Below are 20,158 nucleotides of genomic sequence, written 5' to 3'. Positions count from 1 at the left end.
ACAAAGAAAACAACCTGGATAAGGCAATCATAATGCCTTAAAAATGACAGAAATGGCACCGAGTCTTCCCTAGAAGACAGAAGAATATACATCATCCTGCAATAAAAATGCAGGGCTTAATGCTCCTGTCCCTACAGGGACATGCTCAGGAAGTTCAAAAGCAAAAGGAAAAAAAAGGGGGGGGGCAATCCAAATTTCAAACCATTACAGTTTAGTGGGGAATTTGCTCTCAATTTGATTTTAAAGTAATATAAATCCACATATTATTGGTCAAGAAAAAAAAGGGGAAAAAAAAAAAGGGAAAAAAAGAAAAAAACCCGCCAGCTTTTTGCTGACACACCGAAAAAGCAGCTGTTCTGCAGGAGTTGAGCAGTTGACAGTAAGGGCACCTCTGCCCCCCCTCCCATAACAGCAGCACATTTCTGCTGACACGGAGGGACAGGCTAACACAGATGCAGAAGTAAACAAAGCCCAACCACACCAACTTTCGCCTTGCTTTTAAAAAGAAAGGGAAAAAAAAAAAAAAAAACAATCCAAAACAAAACCCACACCCGCCTTTGGAGTTTGCCAAAATAGACAATGTTGCACAGACCTTTCTAGTTTCAAGGTCTTAAAAGCATTTTATAAAGACAGTAAAAAAAAAAAAAAGGGAGGGGGGGCACTACATAAAATTTAGACTGCCCTTTCAACTTTCAGGAACAAACATTCAAGGGGAATAAAGATCCTATCCTATTATGATTTTTTTAAATCAAATTACATCGAATCCCGCTGCTTTACAAGCGTGAGTTTCCAAAGGGTCCCTAACGCAGCCTTTTCTTAATGCACCAAAACTGGCACGACAATCCCTTGTAAAAGCCCCACTGAGTGAGCCTCAGCTGCAAGAAATCTCTAATAAAAGTGTCTCAAGCATTTCACTTTACAGCACCACTGTGAGCTGCCGCATTAAAACCAGCCATTGGCTTGAAGTCAGCTTTATTAGATCTGCTTGACTTAGAGTTTCAGGTGAGGCCCCGAAAGCCAGAGCGTTACGGCTTTATTTATACGCACCCATACGTTCCGCTTGTTGGAGAGTAGCGGAGACACACAAGGCTCTTATTAAACTACAAACATAATTATTTCCAAATCTACACTACATAAAAACTCCAGCAACGATCAATGACAACATCTTACAGAGTTGTTTATAAATTTTGGGTCCCCAAATTCATTTTGTCTCGAGTGCTCCTATTATATTTTTACCACAGTTCTCGACTGTTATCAGCAAAGGAACTTTGGTTTCCCCTGAGCTCCATGCAGGAGCAGTTTTATATCTTATAGTTCAGCAAGTAATAATGTTCTGAAGGACTTCAAAGGCCTTCGTTGACATAGGTTTTGCTATTTGTTTTTGTCTTTGGGGGATTTTTTTTCCCCAGAAAAAGGAAAACAGAACTAAAAAACCCACCTCTTCCATCAAATACTACATTTCGTCTAATCCTGTCTAAATCAACTGGCTCAAATCCTAATGAAGGTTTATTCATCGCTCTCCGTCTGATAACTGTCTTTGTTTCATTAGGTTTATTTTCTTCCCTGGTCACACAAAGACATATTCAAGGTTCATTCGCTGAAGCCAGGGGCCTCAATTAGAAGTATCTGGACTTTCAATTCAGTACAACACGTAGCGCCAAGTAGCATTTAATCCAAAGCTATCCAGATGCACGTTTACCAGGTGGAAGCTGCTCATCTTTTCAATTCACAACCATAATGTTATTTTAAGTCTCATCTTGAGCCCAGAATATCCTTATCCATCTGTTTTACTGCTCTCTTTCTAAACGACGAGGAGGATGGATGATTACTTTTACCCATATACCACCTTGACGCAAAAGTATGCTCAAAAAAAAAAAAACCAACATGAGATTTTCTTCCTTAAAATGTACAAACACTAAAGGCCTAACAGTTTGACAATTTCATAAGCTCTAGAGGAAAGCATCTGAAATTCTTGATCTATGCAAGACAATTAATTCTTAAATTCCTAGAAACAGACTCCCTTGTCCTAGATACATACACAATTGTCGTGTTGGTAGACATCTCTAAACCATCTCCCAGCTGAAAATGCTAACAGTTCAAGGCAATTTCCCACTGATCCGTTCAGAAATAAAACTGCCACAGCATTGCCAAAGTTCAGTACATGCTGTTGAGAAGCATTTCACACCCCAGAATGCAGTTTATGCAGTCTCTGGTAACAACTGTAGGTATATAGAGGAGTTCATAGATTAGACCTTGTCACAAAGCTGAGAGTTTAAAGGCCAGGTCCTGAGGCCATGAGTGAAGGTAATTGCAGGTATCTGCAGCATCAGCCCCAAATAACACAAGAACTTCTGATGTGTTTCAATCTGTGACACTTGTGGTGTCCCAAGTGATTCCTTTTCTTTTCCCTCTACGTCATGACGAGGAGGAAGAACTGGCTGTTCTCAAACATCACAGAAGTCACAAGAGAGTTGCTCATAGCGTAGATATTTCTTTTAATGGTCAGAACAGCATCAAAAATTACTCACAGGGCTGGCACAAAGCAGAGAGGAAATTTTGCCATTACTCTGGACTGTTGTGCTGACACTTTAAGTCCTGGATACCTTTCTCCTTGAATTCTAAACATGGAATATCAACAGGGACTGGTCTGCTGGATGCTACTGAATATTGCACAGCTACAGCGAACCCACCAGAGCTCAGGAACTGATGACACCATTAATTTACATGCTGCACATGGCTCTCGTATTTCAAGTGCCATACGGATAGTTGTTGTTTTATAGTACTAATTTCAAAAAATCAAAGAAAAGCCGTGGGGAAGAAGGGGAGGGGGAAATATCAGGGTGAAATTAAAGTTCTCCAGAGCAGTCTGTGGTGTGATTAAATCTCAAAGAGGCTCCGCAGTCAGGCTACTTTACTGTTAGTCGGTTACCAATTTGGCATAAAGAACTAAGCAAACAGGTTTTCTCCAAAGGCACTCACGTAGTTCCTGATGCCAATTCCACTAACTGGCCCAATTTCACTAAAATCCCAAGGCGCCTTAATAAAAAAACCTTTCTACAGTAACACTGTAAAGCAGCAGGGCTTTCCATTTAACGGAGGAGGGCTTTCCTCCCCCCTGCAAAAAACAAAATCACCAAGAGAAAAATGAAAATGGTATTTATTTTTATTGCTTTGCTTTTTATTTGAACACTTAAAAAGAAGCCAGTTCTGCAGTAAAAGCATTGGATATTCATCTCATTCGGAAAGGCTTGTAAAACTCTGGGCATTTGCTCAGCTACCTGTCAGCTGCCACGTAGGATCAACTGACTCAGACAACGAATGAGAAAAGTGGAAAATTTTCTCTGTGTTAAACACATCTTATGAGAATAGGTTCGAGTTAAAAACCAAAGCAAGAGAGAAGTCAAATGCAGCCCAAGCACAGAGGAAAAGACGCAGCCATTCATCAGCCAGTGAATGATCAACTGATCATGCCCAACAAAAAAAAAAAAAAAAAAAAAAAGAGATACAGAAAGAATCACCTTAAGCAATCCACTTCAAAAATCAAAAATGCAACCCTCTTCCATTTCATGGGATGCGGCCTTTATTGATCATGTATCTCTACCTCAAACGACAGAAACTCGAGCATATCTGAAAGCTTCAGTCTCCTGGACAGCACCAAAAAGTTATCCTAGAGATTTTTTTCACCCCTCTGCAACAGAAACCCTGCAAGAGGAGTTATTTTTCTTCTAACAGCCCTTACTCCTAAAAGGCATTAGCAAGACAAAGATTTAAGCAATAACCACCTGTAGCTATTTAATACTATCACTTGCTCATACTGAACATTACAAACCCAATTTCATTTCAATGCGTGTGCCATTCGGATAATACTTGTGTCTCGTTTACCATCCACAACAACGCCATTCCCTGTCTGTCACTTTTCAGTTTTTACACGGTAATATTCCTTTCTCTGACAAACAGCCCAGGGCATGGTTTGAATGTAACACAAAGAATGGTTTTGGTTGGATTTTTGTGGAATTGCAAGATGTGCTTTGTACGTAAGAATTCAATGAAGACCAACCTGAAAAACTAAAGAGTGGCCACAGGAGAAGCTGGCAATGAATATCCACAATATTCTACTCCGCCTCACAAGGTAATCAGTGCTTCCCAATTAAGTTCACACTGGAGACTCACTGAGTGAGGAGGTTCATCATTCAAGCTCCTGAATAAAGAGGCTCAATAGCATGGGCTGAACAGCCCTAAGTATAGTCAGGTGCGTATGAGTGTTTAAGTTCATAAAGATACTTGAAGAGACGGGCAGTTTATAACGACACATAAATTATGGACCATGTCTGACTACAGACTGGTGAAAGCATTATCTAAAGTATCACCCACCGACGAAAAATATAAATCCCTTGCCAGGGCAGGGAGGGAGGGAAGGAAGAAACCAGTGTCATTTAAGAATTTAGCCTCACATGAAGTTACTACAGACAAAAGTTACTACTACAATTTTTATGGTTCAAGTCACACACTGAAAAATGGAGGGAACAGCTTTTTTGCCATGCTCTTAGCACAGAAAAGTGTTAAGTTCCAAATATTGCAGCAAGACACTCGTTTCTAAACACATTCACTTGAATCAAAAGATCTTTGCAAGTATTTATTTAAATTTTAAGGTTTCACTTTTGTCCAAGTCACAAATGTTTTATTTAACTCTACTCAACTGCAAGCTATAAATTCAGCTCATTCACTATTATTTTTTCAATGCAGCTTTGGAATTATTTTCAATAAGCAAAAGCACAATCAGCACATCTACGAGGGCTGCCACACATCTCCCTTGCATCAAGATGCCTGACTGTTTCTTGACTATTTCTGCCAATTTTATGTGGTATCAGAGAAGCAAACTGTCAGCAGTGCTTACCTGAGCACACCTTCCCAATTCAGTCTTGCCCAGGTACTGAAATATCTTCAGTGCCAGTTCATAAGGCAGCTGGATATCAAAGAATGGAACCTCATTTATTTCATTCTGAAAAGAAAAAAAGAGAAAATAGTTTGTTAGGCTTCTTTAATGCACAGCTAGATCATAGCAAAAGTTACCATAGTACAAAGAAAGGATGTTGTATCCTCAGTACCATCACAGTTCCATAAAAAAAGGCAGAATTAATTCTGCCTCGCCGCCCCATAACGGCACAACATCAGACAGACCACCCTGGCACGAAGGTACCCCAGCTACTCTTTGTTCTCTCTGGGTCATATCAGGTAAGGAATATTTCATGGCTCAATGGAGCTAAAAAACAAATTGAGGAGAACTGTAAGGCTTATCTGTAGTCTGCCGGCACAGAAAGGCAAGACACAAGTTCCGGTAGAAAAGTTTCTCTAAGGTTTCAGCATCAAAAAGAGCAAACAAGTAAGCACTTCGTAGACATATGCCCATTATTAATTTCACTTACAAGATTTCAAACACAGATGATGGAAAATGAATGGCTATTTTGATATAAAACTGAATGGAGAAGACATTACCGTTTGTTTCTGCCTTTCGTTAGTAACATAAAACTGTCTTTTTAATAAGAAATGTGCTGCAAGAATTGCTGCTTTAACTGATTAAGTATCTCCAAAAAAATGTAAAAGCAAAGAATCCACTACTTAACTAACAGCTAAATGCTGCACATATATTTTTTCCTAGAGGGTTTTTTTGTTTGTTTTAATGACATAATTATTAAGTCTTCTTCCTGCAGTTACCACATCACAGTTTGTCCTCTCCCTCATTTCTGTCTGGATATTTCAGATTTTTATATGTTATACCTACTAGAGAGAGCAAAATAGCCCGTTCTGACCATTTCTGCATCACCCATTCTGAAGTTTTGCTATCTACTGTTTTCCCCTGGTACTCCCGAACACCTGATCACTCTCCATCAATCCCCCTGCCCAAAATCAGCTGCTCAGCTAAAGCCTGTCTCCATGGTTTGCTGTCAGGAGATCAGGCTCAGCCCCAGCCTCTTGGCACCTCTCTTAGCCCCGATACCTTTGTTTCTTTGCAGGTGTCTTTTACAACTACTCCTTGCTCATTTAAACCTGCAGTGCCAATGAGGTGGCAAAATAGGCAATGCTGGGTTTATTTAAAGTAGTCACACAGGAAAACTATTGTATAATACGGCTGCATGGACGTTTTTAATGCAAATGGTATTCCGCATCAGATAAAAAATGTTCAGACAACACAAAGATAGACAATGTTCCCATTAGGCCTTTTAAGCAAGAGTCTCCAAGCACTGGAACCTTGCACTTGTTCTAAAGTTACTTAAACTAGGACCTGCGGCCAACCCTCCTGCTCCTCTCCCTTCTCGTCCACAGTTCCCCTGCACAAACGGCCCCTTTTTGTCTCCTTTCCCCCCTCCATGCCCTCTGCACGAGGACCACTGGCTCCACTCCCTGCTGTGGATTTGCAAGACGATCGTTTGCTTTCATGCAATTTAAATTGCGTCTATTTCCAAAAGAGACGGCAAAAAAAATAATTTTAAAAGAAAAATAATAAAAGGAGCTCTGAGAGCACATCTCCATGGCCACATGCAGACAGACCTCAAGCTGGCCAGATGTGAACCAGCTTGGATCCAGGAGCCGCATAACCATTTCAGAGCAACACGCTGCCCAAACAAATAAGATGAGCCATTCGGCAAGGCTTATTAGCTGTAGGCTTATGAGCTCAGGCACATCACCACCATGAATATATTGCTTCCAAATTGGAGCTGACTCACGTCCAACCAGCAGAACCTGGTCTGTCTGCACGTACCCAAAGGTATCGTCGGAAGGACAGGCTGCCTACAGACAGACCAGTACAGACACAACAGTCAAGGCCGACAGCTCTCTCATAAAAAGGGGGGAGAAAGAGGAAAAAACAGCTATACCGATATCTTTTTAAAACTAATCTACGAGAGTATTTACAGCCAAACTGTACGCACGAGTTTGCAACAAAGCACAAGCAACAGCTCATGCTAATTCCATCCTAATGCAACCTTAACATTACAGGCAGATCAAGGTCTTCCTCCCTCCCAAAAATTCATGCAGCTTCTCTTCAGCACAGCGCTCGCCGCTGCAAACGAAGCAGTAATGTTAAGTCAGCACCAGCCTGTCTAAAAGTCTACTGGAATGAATCCAAAACTCAAATACTACCATCCCCTCTGAGACAGATTTGGGCTCCTGTGTGCTAATGGAGCACTAATTCTGTAAATGGATTAATTTGTGCCTTGCAGACAGAAATTTAATCTGCTCCTTTTAATTTTTTTAAGCAAAGAGTAATTAGTCACAGTTAGGTTAGTGAGAAGAAAGAAAATGGGTTTCCCCCCTAGTTTTTCTACGCTGTAAATAAAATCTCTATTGCATTTAGAGGAGTTATCAAAATAACTTTTATCTGCTTCAGAACTGTATTTAAAACTATTTCCAAATTAACTCCTTTGTTCAAAGAATTAATACTTGTTTTCTTACTACACTGCAGAATATCCTTAATTACTGCACCTGCACCAAATAGCCTGAATAAGCAACAAAATCCTTTTTTTCCTCTTAAAAAGAAAAAGAAAAGTAGATTTGGCAGGGTTAAACCCTTGTAAGATGGAGTATATTCAGAAGCTTTTTGGTTGCCCAGAGAAGCTGTGGCTGCCCCATCCCTGGAGGGGTTCAAGGCCAGGTTGGCCGGGGCTTGGAGCAACCTGGGCTGGTGGGAGGTGTCCCTGCCCAGGGCAGGGGGTGGCACTGGGTGGGCTTTAAGGTCCCTTCCAACCCAAACCATTCTGTGAGTCTAAGCTAAGATTTTAAATAAGCTCAGGAGAGCCCCAAACTCAGCACCCCCCTTTCCTGCCTCATCCCACGGACGGGCCCTGCTCTGCTCCCCTCAGAGCGGCCCCACCGAGGAGCCCCCCCGGCCGCTTCCCCGCTTGGCCCGGCCTCCGCCCCGAGGCCGGGCCCCAGGGCCGCCACCGGCCCCCCGAGCGCAGCCCTACCAGGTCCCGGATGAGCTGCCCCAGCAGGTCGTCGCCGTCGCTGCCTCCGTCCCCCGCGGACTGCTCGGCGGGGCGGGCGGGCGACGGGCTGCGGCAGGCCGGGGCGCCGCCGTCCAGCAGGCCGCGGGCCAGCGCCAGGTAGCCCGGCTCGCCCGGCTCCGCGCTGCGGCGGCTCTCGGGTTGCTGCTCCGCCGCCGCCGCCCCTTCCTCCTCCTCCCGCCGCCGCCGCTTCGCGCCCCCCGCCAGCTCCTCCCGCCAGCGGCGGCGGAACAGCTCCAGCTCCGCCGAGCCCTCGGCCATGGCGGCGGGGCCGGGCCCAGCCCAGCCTCCCGCCGGCCCGGCCCGGAAACCGCCCCCTGCGCCCGCGCGTTCCGCCGCGCGAAGGTTCCTACTGCCGCCGGGGCTCGCCAGGGCCCGGCTGAGGGGGGCTGCCGGCCGCCATTTTGTGTGCCCCGGCCGGGGGTTAGTGCGGGGCTGCCCACACACGAGGGGCCGGCGTGGGGCTGAGGGGCCTGCTGGCCCAGCGGCCACGGCCCGGTCTTGGAAAGCTGTTGGCAGCTGAACAAGGGCTGGAGTGAGGATGGTGTCATGGAATCACAGCATGGTTTGGGTTGGAAGGGGCCTTAAAGCCCATCCAGTGCCACCCCCTGCCCTGGGCAGGGACACCTCCCACCAGCCCAGGTTGCTCCAAGCCCCGTCCAACCTGGCCTTGAACCCCTCCAGGGATGGGGCAGCCACAGCTTCTCTGGGCAACCTGGGCCAGGGGCTCACCGCCCTCACAGCAAAGAATTTCTTCCTCACATCTCACCTAAATCTGACCTTTCTCAGGGTAAAACTGTTCCCCCTTGTCCCATGGCTCCCCTCCCTGCTCCAGAGTCCCTCCCCAGCTTTCCTGGAGCCCCTTTAGGGACTGGAAGGGGCTCCAAGGTCTCCCCGGAGCCTTCTCTTCTCCAGGCTGAACCCCCCCAGCTCTCTCAGCCTGTCCTCCCAGCAGAGGGGCTCCAGCCCTCCCAGCAGCTCCGGGGCCTCCTCTGGCCCCGCTCCAACAGCTCCGTGTCCTTCTGCTCTTGGTGTCATGTGTTGTGTCCTGTGTGGGCACCCTGGGCTCTGCTAGGAAGCCCTCAGCTCGGGCCAGCCAGGGCCACCGTCTGTCCCCACGGGGGAAAAGCTGCTCCCAGAAGAGCAGAAGAGATGCCGCCAAGCGGCATTGCCAATGGAGGAGGCATGGCAGCGTGTTCCTCTGCCACCGGCTGACAGGGCCAGGTCGGCCCATCTCTTCCACCCATTTTGTTGGCCAAGTCTGAAGTGGAGCCTGTGTGCAGGGGTGGTCCTGCCCCGCAGCGTGTCCATCACACTTCCCAGGGAAGATGCTGCTCCAGGCACCCCGAATCACCCCCGCCTCCTTCTGCCGTCCCCAGAACTGCAGCTTTCATGGTGCTTTGGGGAGGAAAGTGCATTTGCTCCATGCCTCGCCGGTATCCACCCACCTCATTGCTTAAAGGCTGCGTTCCAAACAATGGCTAAACCCAACCACTGAACATGACCACGGAGCTAATGCTGCTTCAGCCAGTCCAGCCGCCCAGAGGAGTGGAAAGGCCACAAGCATTCACGTCTTCAGCACAACCGTGGGGCGCTTGGGAAAATAAAACAGGTAAGCGATACTTATACATGTACATCAAACAGCTGGTCCTCGCTAACATGCTAAAACACTTGCTCTCGGCAGCAGCTTGTGCCAATGTACCTCCACCCTCATGTCCACCTCCAGCTGCCGCCATCAAGCATCCTCAGCAGTCACTTGCTGGTTTTTCCCCTTCGCAGCGTGTTCCTGCCCGTGCAGTTCACAAAACCCAACTTCATGAACACAAACCGGCATTTTGGATTTCAGGAAAAACCTGGACTGCCTCATTTGGAGGAGGAATTCCTGTATGTAGAAACCCCATGAAAGACTGGGTTTTCCCCACAAAACAAATCATTTGAACTTGGAGGAGGCTCTCCCCAGGTGCATACCCTGCGAACAGAGGGGCTGCAGAGCAGGAGCTGCCCCTGTAGCGGGATGCAGGGCTGCTCCGGGGAGGGTAGGCAGGTTGGGAAGAACAGGAGCCCCAGGAGGGTCCCCTTAGACCCCTTTGCAATGCCAGGGTGATCTGCTAAGGAGGTGGCAGCAGCCCCCCTGCCAGGTGGAAAAGAGAGAGGTCAGTTTGGGGTGATTCCCACCCCACAGAGAGCCCTCGCTGCCATCCCAGCGCTGCCATGCGATGGGAAGTCGTGCCTGGGGGGTCCCAGCCCTGCTCCTGCACACTGATGGCTGGGGGGGGCTCCACATCCCCCTGGGCCAGTGCCTGGGGGCTGGTAGGGACGGTGTGCACTCCTTCTTTGGCCACCCGAAATGTGATCAGAATGAGTAACGCTTTGGGTGATGAAATCCCCTCCAGCTCTATGTAATACCCTCACTGCCCACCCGCATCCCCTTCATCTCACACTGTCCCCTCCATCCCCACACTGTCCCCCCATCGCCACACAGTCCCCTCATCCCCACGCTGTCCCCCCATCCCCACAGTCCCCCCCATCCCCACAGTCCTCCCCTCCCACACTGTCCCCCCCATCCCACACTGTCCTCTCCATCTCCCGCTGTCCCCTCCATCCCCCCTTGTCCCCTCCATCCCACACTGTCCCTCCATCCCCACACGGCCCCTCCCCATTCCCATACTGTCCCCTCCGTCCCCACACTGTCCCCCCATTCATACACTGTCCCCCCATCCCACAGTCCCCCCATCCCCACACTGTCCCCCCATCCCACAGTCCCCCCATCCCCACGCTGTCCCATCCCACACTGTCCCCTCATCCCACACTCTCCTCCATCCCCACACTGCCCCCCATCCCACACTGTCCCTCCCCATTCCCACAGTCCCCCCATCCCACACTGTCCTCTCCATCTCCCGCTGTCCCCTCCATCCCCACACTTTCCCCCTATCCCACACTGTCCCCCCATCCCCACTCCGTCCTCTCCATCCCCCCTTCTCCCCTCCATCCCCACAGTCCCCATATCCCACACTGTCCCCTCGATCCCACACTGTCCCCCCATCCCCACATGCCACCCCCAATTCCCACAGTCCCCTCCATCCCCACAGTCCCCCATCCCACACCGTCCCCCATCCCCACGCTTTCCCTCCACCCCTGCACCGCTCCCCATCCAACACTGTCCCACCATTCCCATACCACCCCCCCATCCCCACACTTTCCCCCCATTCCCACACCGTCCCCTCATCCCCACAGCGTCCCCCCATCCCCACACTTTTCCCCCATCCCCACACCTTCCCCCCATCCCACACTGTCCCCCCCCATCCCACACTGTCCCCCCATCCCCACAATGTCCCCCCATCCCACACCGTCCCACCATCCCCACACCGCCCCCTCACCCCCCCTCCCGCTCCCCGCCGCCCCGTCCCCCCCGCCCGCTCCCCGCGGCCGAGCGCCGCCCCGCGGGGGATGATGTAACCCCCCCGTCCCCCGCCCGCCGCCGCCCCGGCCCTGCCGCCCGCCCGCACACGCCGCGGCACTCGGCGGCGAGCGGCGGCGCAGCCATGTGCCCCTGCGCGCTGCACGGCGGCCCCCCCGCGCCCTGCCCCTGCAGCCCCGGCCGCGCCGCCCGGCCCTCCGCCGCCGCCCGCCTGGTCGCCGCCCGCCTGCGCCGCCTGGGCGATGAGCTGGAGCAGCGGGCGGCGCGGCGCAAGGCGCGGGGCCGCGGCCCCTCGGCCGGCCGTCGGCTGGCCGCCGTGGTGTGCCTGCTGTGCGCCCTCACGCCCGCCGCCGCGCTGGCCTGGCTGATCCGCAGGAGGAGCCTCTGAGGCCAGAGGGGCGCTGGCCGGAGCGGGGAGCAGGCGGGACGCGCAACAGGTCGGCACCGCGCCGGGGGACGGGGACGGGGCGAGGCGGCGGCGGGGACGGGCTGGGCGCGGGGCGGCCCGCTGTGCCGTGGCCCGGGGGGTCCGGCGGGGCAGGATCCGGCCGCGGGGGCCCGGGACGGGCGGGGAGGGGAGGGCCCGGCCCGGCGGAGCGCGCTGTCCGCGGTACCCGCCGGGCGGCGGCGGCGGATGGCGGCCGTGGCAGCGCACGGAGCCCCGGGCTGCCGGTGCCGGCACTGACAGGTCGCACCGACCTCTCCTGTCTCCTCGCCCCTTCTCCTCCTCTCCTCTCCTCTCCTCTCCTCTCCTCTCCTCTCCTCTCCTCTCCTCTCCTCTCCTCTCCTCTCCTCTCCTCTCCCTCTCCCTCTCCCTCTCCCTCTCCCTCTCCCTCTCCTCTGGCTCCTCTCTCCTTTCCCCCCTTTCCCAGGACTCCCCAAACACCCCCTTTTCCCTTCCTGAAACTTTCCTGGCTTCCAGCACTGCGCCTCCCCCAGCCCGGGTCATCTGTGCTCTCACGGGCCAGTTTTGCCTCTAAACTTGTGGCCCCAAGCGGGCCAGCAGCACCCGGACTGCTGGCCATTGGGCGGTGGAGGATGCTGGCAGGCTCCTGGCCCGGCCGCACACCCGTGCCTGCAAACCTCCAGCCCTCTTGTGAGTGGAGGAACTTCCCTCGGGTCCTGCCATCCCCCCTTGGGCTTCAGACCCGCGAGTGCTGCGGGGCACCCATTGCTAAGGTCCCTGGGTGGCGGGATGTCACCACGGGACAATCCAGCAGGACAGCCTGGGACTTTGGCTGTGTGTGCCTGGCTCTGTGCTTCGGATAATGTGGTGTTCAGTGCCAGAGGCTTTCCCCAAGGGCAGTCCCAAGCCCCAGGGAAATGCGTCCAAGTCCAGTTACTCTGGTTCCTAGAGCCCCCACTGTGCTCCAGAGCCACCTAGCAAACCAGCAGGAGGGAAGTGGGACATACCTGGTCCTGTAACCCTTGTTGTCATCCTGGTGACGCCTCCTGGGCTGGTGGGGACAGCTCTGCCCTGGGAGCACCAGGCATCTCACAAGACTTGGGGAGGAAAGCTGCTCACAGCCCTTGTAAGGGGGGGGGGGCGGTAATTGTCCTAAGTACCTTAAACTGTAAGGCTCCAGCCTAAGGCAATACCTGAGCATACGTGGGGTCACTTCAGGGATTTTGGGAGCTCTGAAGTGCTTTTTGGGACGTGGATTTCTCCTCACAGACATGAGGAGCAAGGGCTCCTGTTTTGGGTGCTTTAAGTGATACCTGTGAATGTCTGTCTGTGTTCAGGAAAGACCTTAAGTGCATGGCTAACTTTCAGCGTACGCTCGTATCCCACCAGCTGAGACAGGGTTCAGACAAGAGCTTGAAATCAGTTGAAAAATGCCACCAATTCTGTGGCTGACCTGGTACTATTTTAGCTTAACTGTTTGCAACTCTCGGGCCGGACCTTAGTTGTCAGGAATCAGGTCTTCTATTGCAGAATGTCTTGCATGCTTTTTAGGTGCATGAAATACCATTAAATAGTGTGGAGAAAAAGTATGGTTGTTGAGAGAGTTTAAAAATAAGGTTTTCCAGCAGCACTGTGTGTGTGTGTGTATGCACTGGTGTGTGCGTGGGGGGACATTGTTGTCCTCTGTCTGTCTGAGCCACAACTGCTGCGTCTGTCAGCAGGTTGAGCTGGTTACCTTTGGAAAGCTTTCCTTGAAAACAAAGCCAGAACAAAACTGTTTTTTTGGATTAATCAAAGCCTCAATTCCTGTAACATCATCAGCGTAGAGGTTCTGGGATGGTGTCTGCGGAGCTGTGGCCAGCAAAGCCCTTCAAGAGGCAGTGCTGGTGGTGGGACAGGGGTTAGAGACTGGGACTGTGGTCAGGAGCAGAGCTTAGACATCTTCTTTCCCATCCCGTCAGTGTGGGGCAAGTTTGGTTCGAGCATTCGGAAGCAAACCCACCCGTATGATTTGAGTGCGCCTCTGAGCTCAAAAAAAGTGGAAATCCAAGGGGGAGACTGCAGTGATCTCCCTTATCGAGTGTCTCAAGTGTCCTTTTCTTTCTAAAGAACCTGGGGAAATTCCTCCCTGCCCAGTCTGGGCCTTCATCCCGTGTAGAGAAGGCAGCAGGTGAGAAGGGCTGGCAGAGAAAGCCCGTGTGCCGTGCACACACTCAGCCCACACATCCCGGCAGTCCCACGAGGCCAAGGCTATTTGGATTTTTAGTTTTTGGGAAGGTTTGCATAGCTTTGGTTTGGCAGATAGTGTTTTCTTTCCCAACCTCTTCTGCTGTTGACTCTGCCCTCACCTCTGTCTGGCTTTCTGCACTTCAGGCCCAACAATAACCAGTTGCTTAGAAATTGCTTTGATAAAGACGCAATGGAAAAGCAAAGCATTATCCTCAACGCGACGGAGGCGAGCTCCTTCAGCATGCACAGTCCTTCCTCGCAGCTTCAAAGGCTGCTGCAGACAGGACGTGCTGAGCTGCCTCCAAATGCTCTGGGGCTTCATGGACACAAATACAAATGTAAGTCTCTGAAAAGAAGATCCTTGTGTGTGACGTGAAGCAGTTTCAGGGATAAAGAGGCCAGATGTGGGAGAATAACAAGCCAGTAGCAGTCTCCTGGTTGCCCCTATGCACAGCGGACTGACCCGTCTGACTCCTGGCAAGCTGTTAAGGCGCAAGTGACCAAGCTGCAGCTGAAAATACAATGCAACTCCAGAATAATTAAATATATCATCTACACCTCAGTTTCTGGGTTATTTTCGCCATTAAGAATCTTTTCTGTTCATCCCAAACAGTAATTTGCTCACACCAGTGGAGGTATCTGATTATCTGCAGTGTCTCAGAGCCCAGTGATAGTGCAGCGAGCTGGGTTAGACTCTGAGATGTGGTAAGAGAGCAGAGTTTTATTAACTCAGCAGAGTATTTCTGAACAGAATACGTATTTTTCTGCCACCCCCAGAGACACTCTGCAGCGATAATGACATTGTTCTGCAACAAGATGGGAAGTCCAGGCTCTGAGCACTTGTGATCTTGGGATTTCATGGAACGGCTCATCAGAGGAGAATAACTTGAATGCTTAATAAACGCGCTGCAAAGTCAGCGTTGGTCTCGTGATTCCGGTGGTTGCAGAAGGAATAGAGAAGTTAGAGGAAAAGGCCAGTTTCAGCTTGGCTGACTACTTGAGCTCCCCTCCTGCTTTTTCAAGTGGTAGCGGTGTTTTGCGTTGGCTGCCGTGAGCGTACGTAGTGTTTCTGAGGAAGAAGGTTGGTAGTTGTTCCCTTAGGTCCTCATGGCTTTACACAACAGCGCAGCTCAGGGAATAATCCTGTGCTCCAGGGAACTTCTGCCGCTCTCACAGCCCCCAGGTGATGCCAGTGACAGCAGGATTAGGGCCTCTGCGTGTGACCAACTCGTATCTGTGGACCGTGCTTGGGATTTGGGGATGAATGCTTTGCAAATGGTGGGTTTATAATACATAATCTGACATCACCTTGAAATACCCAGCCAGGGCATGAAGTATAGTTGTCATGTGCCAGTTTGGCATACGATGTCACTTGTATTTCGCTCTATTAGTTCAGAAGTGGCTGTGTATTAAAATCAAACCCTACTTGTCCCTGCCAGCTTCACCAGCCTGGTTCTGTGCCCACTGTGTTGCCAGTAATTCCCCCCACTGTTTGCTGCGAGGTTCATGCGGAGCCGCTCTGTCCAAAGTCTCAGTGCAGTTAATTATCTGTATTAAAATTGGGTTGATAAGATTTCTGGAGATGTCACACTGAGCTGTGCAGGAGTGCAAAGAAAATTAAGGACCAGAGGCAGTACGGCTGGCGCAGGACTAAGCCGACGAGCTCAGCAGTGCGCTGCAGTTCTGCACGAGGACAAACATTCAGCGTGTTGCGCCCTGTGTGCATCCCTGACACAAAGAGGCGAGCGCTGTTGTTTATCCTCCTGGATAAATAAGGAAGAAGGAGCCTGCTCTTGCTGGTGGCAAGCGTCCTACTCCAAAAATGCCAAAGGTCCCCGCCGCCCTTGCCCCAACTTCACAATTAAGTTGCACAAGGAAAATCTTCAGCATTAACTTTCGTAAGAAACAAGCAGCAGAGTTTTCAAAAATAAACAGCAGTCCAGAAATGCCTCTTTCCGCAGGTGGGCTGTGGCCAAGCAGGCCACTTCTTTGTGGAAAGGTTGGAGCCCCAACATATTTCTTTACCCCGTCTGATCTTCCTGTGCTGGGATCTCCCGGACACACCATTCTTCCGAGTTCTTCCCCAGTAGTTCTACTTTTCTTTCGTCTTACCTCTTGAACCCCCTCCTAATTATTTTTTGGTCTTCCAAGTTCCCCTTCCATCTCCCGCAGAGATGCTAATGAAGTGTGAGTGCACATGGATGCAGGCTGCTTGGGAATTTGACAGGGCTCTTGCCCAGCCCTTGTTTTCTCATTAACCTGCTGCTGGGTGAGGAAGGAAGTGAGAGCGCCTCGTTTTGTCCCTGCCTCAAGCTTTCCCTGAGCAATCCAAGCCCTTGAATATTTTGTTGTTGTTTAAATATATCAATAACTGTTATTTGTTTATTAGGAGTGGAACGTGCGCCAACCGAATTGCCTGTGTAATCCATTTAAATCAAGAAGTTACACGCTGACACGTTAGCCGTGAGCAGAACTCCCTTTGCCAAGCGCTTTAGGGGACAGGAGCTCAGATTCTCCTATGGCTTTATGCAGGTGGTACCCAAGCACGGCTTTGTGTCCTGTCTCTGAATAAAGATTAGTCAAAGAAATGCTGAGATGAGACTAGAGACCCCCTACCTGAGTCATTTCGTGCCCATCCGACTCAGCAGCCCCGAGAAAAAGCTGCTTGTGTGGGTTTTTTTGGTAAACACCAGCTTAGCAAACTGTGCGATAGAACTGTAGGATTTAAGGCTGGAGAGTCCAAATTAATTGAGAAGTCGAGACGCCCGTATCTATTAAAAGCAATGGGATGTGTCAAGGCTGGCTGAGATGGTCTTGCAAATAGCAGCCAACATGATTTGTCACCTCACAACCTTATCGCTTAATAGGTGCAATGAATAAGGGCAACTTCCTGAGCAGGGTCCACATCTCCCTAAATGACCAGGAAGAGGGGGGGATACATCACCAAAGGGAATGGTGGTTCCCGTGAAAAATTTCAAAGCAAGTGATGTCTTTCTTTTTCACGTCAATCCATGTCTTCAATAGACACCACATTTTTCATATAGGAAGACAGCTATAATTCCTTTTTGTGCAAGTAAATGAAAAATTTTGATAGTAGCGGACAGTCCCCCCGCAAAGTTTCAACACTGTACAAATGACACATAAACCAAACAATTTTTCGGCAGCTCTGCAGAGGGGATATGCTGGCACTCTTTCCCACTTACTATCCACCCCAGGATTGGAAATGGGATGTAGTTTGGCTTTCCTCAGCCTTTTTCAGACCCAAAGTACCGAATTTTGATCTATCTATCTGCTGAGTGCCTATTGTGGGAAATTTGGAGTAACTCCACTGAAGTCAATTGGGTTGCCCTGGATTTACAGTGCTGTAAATGAGATCAGAATTTGGCTCAAAGTATATTCCATTAATGAGTCAGATACTGGCAATGCAGCCAATATGCACCCAGAAATGGCTTTAACACAGCTTAGGATATTCAAAATTGTTTTATTGAAAGATGGGCCGAAGGCCAGGATTCTGGGGTTCTCTTTTATTCTTTCCATGAAATTCACCTTTATGCAGGAGGCCGGCACGAGGCTGATGCAAAACTTAAGAGCCATTTAAGCTCTTAGAATGGGGCTTGTGAGATGCATAAACATTGTGCGGAGCTCTTTGCCTGCCCCAGAGCAGATTTATCACTCAGAGTTCAAGACGTCTGAGGATTTATCAACTTTTACAGGTTTTTATAGATTTTCTATACGTTAAGTGACACAGAGAGACAGTTTGTAAAATATAATGACAGCAAGGATGATCTGTTGCGGGCCGCAGATGGCACAGTAGGACAAGGGTTCATAGCTGGCATTTGGAAGTGCTGCTACAGGAGAAATAATAAATAAGGATTAAACGGTTTTGCTTTGGAGGAAAACCTTTAATCAACTCCTGAAGTCTTCACTCCAATGTAACTTGAGTAACTATCTCGCCCCCTTGAATGTAAGCAACCGCATCGTGGGTATTATATTATATTATATTATATTATATTATATTATATTATATTATATTCCCCTGTATCGCCAGCCCCGTTTCTCAGGACCCTGCCGTCAGCTGCGGCTGTGCCCCCGCTTCCCCACCCCAGCAGAGCCGGTGGGGTTAATGGAGAAGACCTGCCTATGGAGACACCTCCTGTGAGAAGGGCAGGTGCCCAGAATCTCCTCCTCGCCACGTTTCACAAATCTAGAGAAATCTGTGGCTCTGTCTGTCTGTCTGTCCGTGCTCCACGTTGCCCCAGGCCTGCGTGTGGGGTCCTGCAAGGGCGGGCGGAGATCGGGGGGCTGCAGGGGGGCTCTCTCCCATCCGCGCAGCCAGGAGACCCAGCGGGGACGCGTTTCAGCCTCCGGGCTACGCGCTGCCAGCTGTTTATTGAGGGTCTGTGCTCTCTTGGCTGTTTTTGTGTAGGTAGTAGTACCATGTTCGCACTTTCTCAAGTAGTGAACGCCTTTCCTGTTTACCTTCTGCCAAAAAAGCTAAGTAGCTCTGCAAAAAAACCTTTAAAAATACCTCCAGTACTTCCAGAGAGCGGGTGCGTTAAGTCTGTGTGCGTGCAGATAGAGAAGCCTTAAGAACGGCGTGGCTAGCTGCTAGCCTTGATCACGGCAAGACAAATCAAAGTGTGCTTCAAGTCTAGACGACTCATTCGGGCTTTAGTCCTTGAAGCGATTTTCACTGTTGCTTCAGATTCCTTGAAACTGGAAAGCAAGGCTGTAAACCGGGGGAGGGAGAGGCTGTAACTGCCGCATCCCGTGCGCGGCAGCAGCTGGAGCTGGGATAAAGCAGAGCCGGTTAAATCTTTGGAGGCTGAGCCAGGGAGGTTCTGGGTTACCCAGAGCCCGCTGCAGCACCCGGATCTGCCCGCTGTCCTCACAGCGGAGCTTTCGGGGCAGCGCAGAGGCAGCGCCCCTGAGTTGTGGTAACAGAAGGAAGGGAAGCGATTGCGGGTTTACAGGGGAGTAACGCCGCTCAGAGTCTGCCCCAAAGCTGTTTGCCAGCCCTAATTACACTCTGACTTCATAGCTGATGCAGTTGCACAGTCAGCTGCTCCCCCCTCCTTTCTCCCACCCGGGTGAAATCACCTCATCCAGGAGGCCGGCAGAGATTTCTCCGCTGAGGTTTTTATAAGATCACTCCTTGTCCCCGTCTCTGCGAGCGAGACAGCGCCGTCTGACAGCGGGGATCCGCCCCAGCGACTGCCGGTACCCACAAACCTAGGTATAAATGTGGGAAATGGGAATTTTAGAGTAGATGCCCCTTGGGCACCTCTCCTGCTAATTTGCACTTAGATGGGTGCCTTTCTCTGAGCACTTTATTAATTAAGGCTTGCAGCCCACCTATGAGGCAAATAAGTTATTACTGCCCTCATTTTACAGCAGCAACTGAAAGAAGTGGTTTGCCCAAGGCCACAAATCTAATCAGTGGCAGAACCAGGAACGAGTGAGTTCTTCCAGTCTCTTGTGATACCCAACGCGCCCCGTTGCCTACCTGTAACAAAATTAATGGCTTCCCTAAAAGTTAACATTTTTGTTAACGTGATGTAAACGAAGACGGAGCACCCAAAAGAACGAGCCTTGCAAAAGAGGGCGCGCCAGGAATCCTGCAGTAGCATGGGAATGAAGGCGTCATCTCTTGTGTTGAACCACAAAACCATCCTCCCCATAAATTATATACCTCTTCTCGTCAGTAAATTTAGCAGGAGGGTTCAAACATAAATTTAAAAGAAGCTTTTATTGTAACCGATGCATCAATATAATTAAAACCAAACACAATTCTTTTGCTTTCTTAGGCTGGAGAAAACCCTGTGCCCTTGGAGAAAGATGTTTCCCCTTTTCCTACAGGGAATCCAGAGCCTGAGCAGCAGCTGTGAAGAGTGGAGATGAAGAAAGACGTGGAAGATGTTGGAAGTGCTTTGGGCAACGTGAAGAAGGATTTGCGCGGAAGGAGCTGTTCAAGGGCCCAGCAGCAAACCAGAGACACATACATGCTTATATATAGAAGAATGTAAACCCTCCTGTATGCATACGTTAAAACGTGCATGCCTTGTTGAGAACGTAAGCAACATTCCTTGTAGATGATGGTGGTCT

General features: G+C 50.1%; 2 protein-coding genes across 5 annotated transcripts in view; one reads left to right on the top strand and one right to left on the bottom strand.

Annotated features, from left to right (window-relative positions):
• FBXW8 (F-box and WD repeat domain containing 8) overlaps positions 1 to 8,297 on the bottom strand; it is a 52,980-nt gene extending 44,683 nt beyond the window's left edge. For all 3 annotated transcript variants that reach the window (XR_010073115.1, XR_010073116.1, XM_063350671.1), the window contains exons 1-2: positions 7,962 to 8,297; positions 4,895 to 4,999 (exon numbers count right to left, since the gene is read on the bottom strand). Coding sequence is in view for 1 of the 3 variants with exons in the window: in XM_063350671.1 (XP_063206741.1) it covers positions 4,895 to 4,999; positions 7,962 to 8,261 (405 nt within the window). In the remaining 2 variants the exon portion in view is untranslated. The remainder of the gene's footprint in view (positions 1 to 4,894; positions 5,000 to 7,961) is intronic.
• A 3,245-nt stretch (positions 8,298 to 11,542) lies between these two features.
• HRK (harakiri, BCL2 interacting protein) lies at positions 11,543 to 20,037 on the top strand. 2 transcript variants are annotated; one of them, XM_063351536.1, is made up of 2 exons: positions 11,543 to 11,855; positions 19,913 to 20,037. In XM_063351536.1, exon 1 carries the CDS (start codon positions 11,543 to 11,545, stop codon positions 11,804 to 11,806), a length of 264 nt encoding a protein of 87 aa, XP_063207606.1. In that variant the 3' UTR covers positions 11,807 to 11,855; positions 19,913 to 20,037. The 2 variants fall into 2 exon arrangements, with proteins under 2 accessions (XP_063207606.1, XP_063207604.1); XM_063351534.1 differs by having other exon boundaries at positions 19,861 to 19,994.
• Positions 20,038 to 20,158: the final 121 nt, after the last annotated feature.

Source organism: Chroicocephalus ridibundus, chromosome 13 (genome assembly GCF_963924245.1).
Source record: "Chroicocephalus ridibundus chromosome 13, bChrRid1.1, whole genome shotgun sequence".
Classification (NCBI taxonomy): Eukaryota; Metazoa; Chordata; class Aves; order Charadriiformes; family Laridae; genus Chroicocephalus; species Chroicocephalus ridibundus.
This window is presented reverse-complemented; position numbering and strand designations above follow the sequence as displayed.

Excerpts from the sequence above, each read along its gene's own strand:
- HRK (XM_063351536.1), top strand. The coding sequence starts at position 11,543 with ATGTGCCCCTGCGCGCTGCACGGCGGCCCCCCCGCGCCCTGCCCCTGC.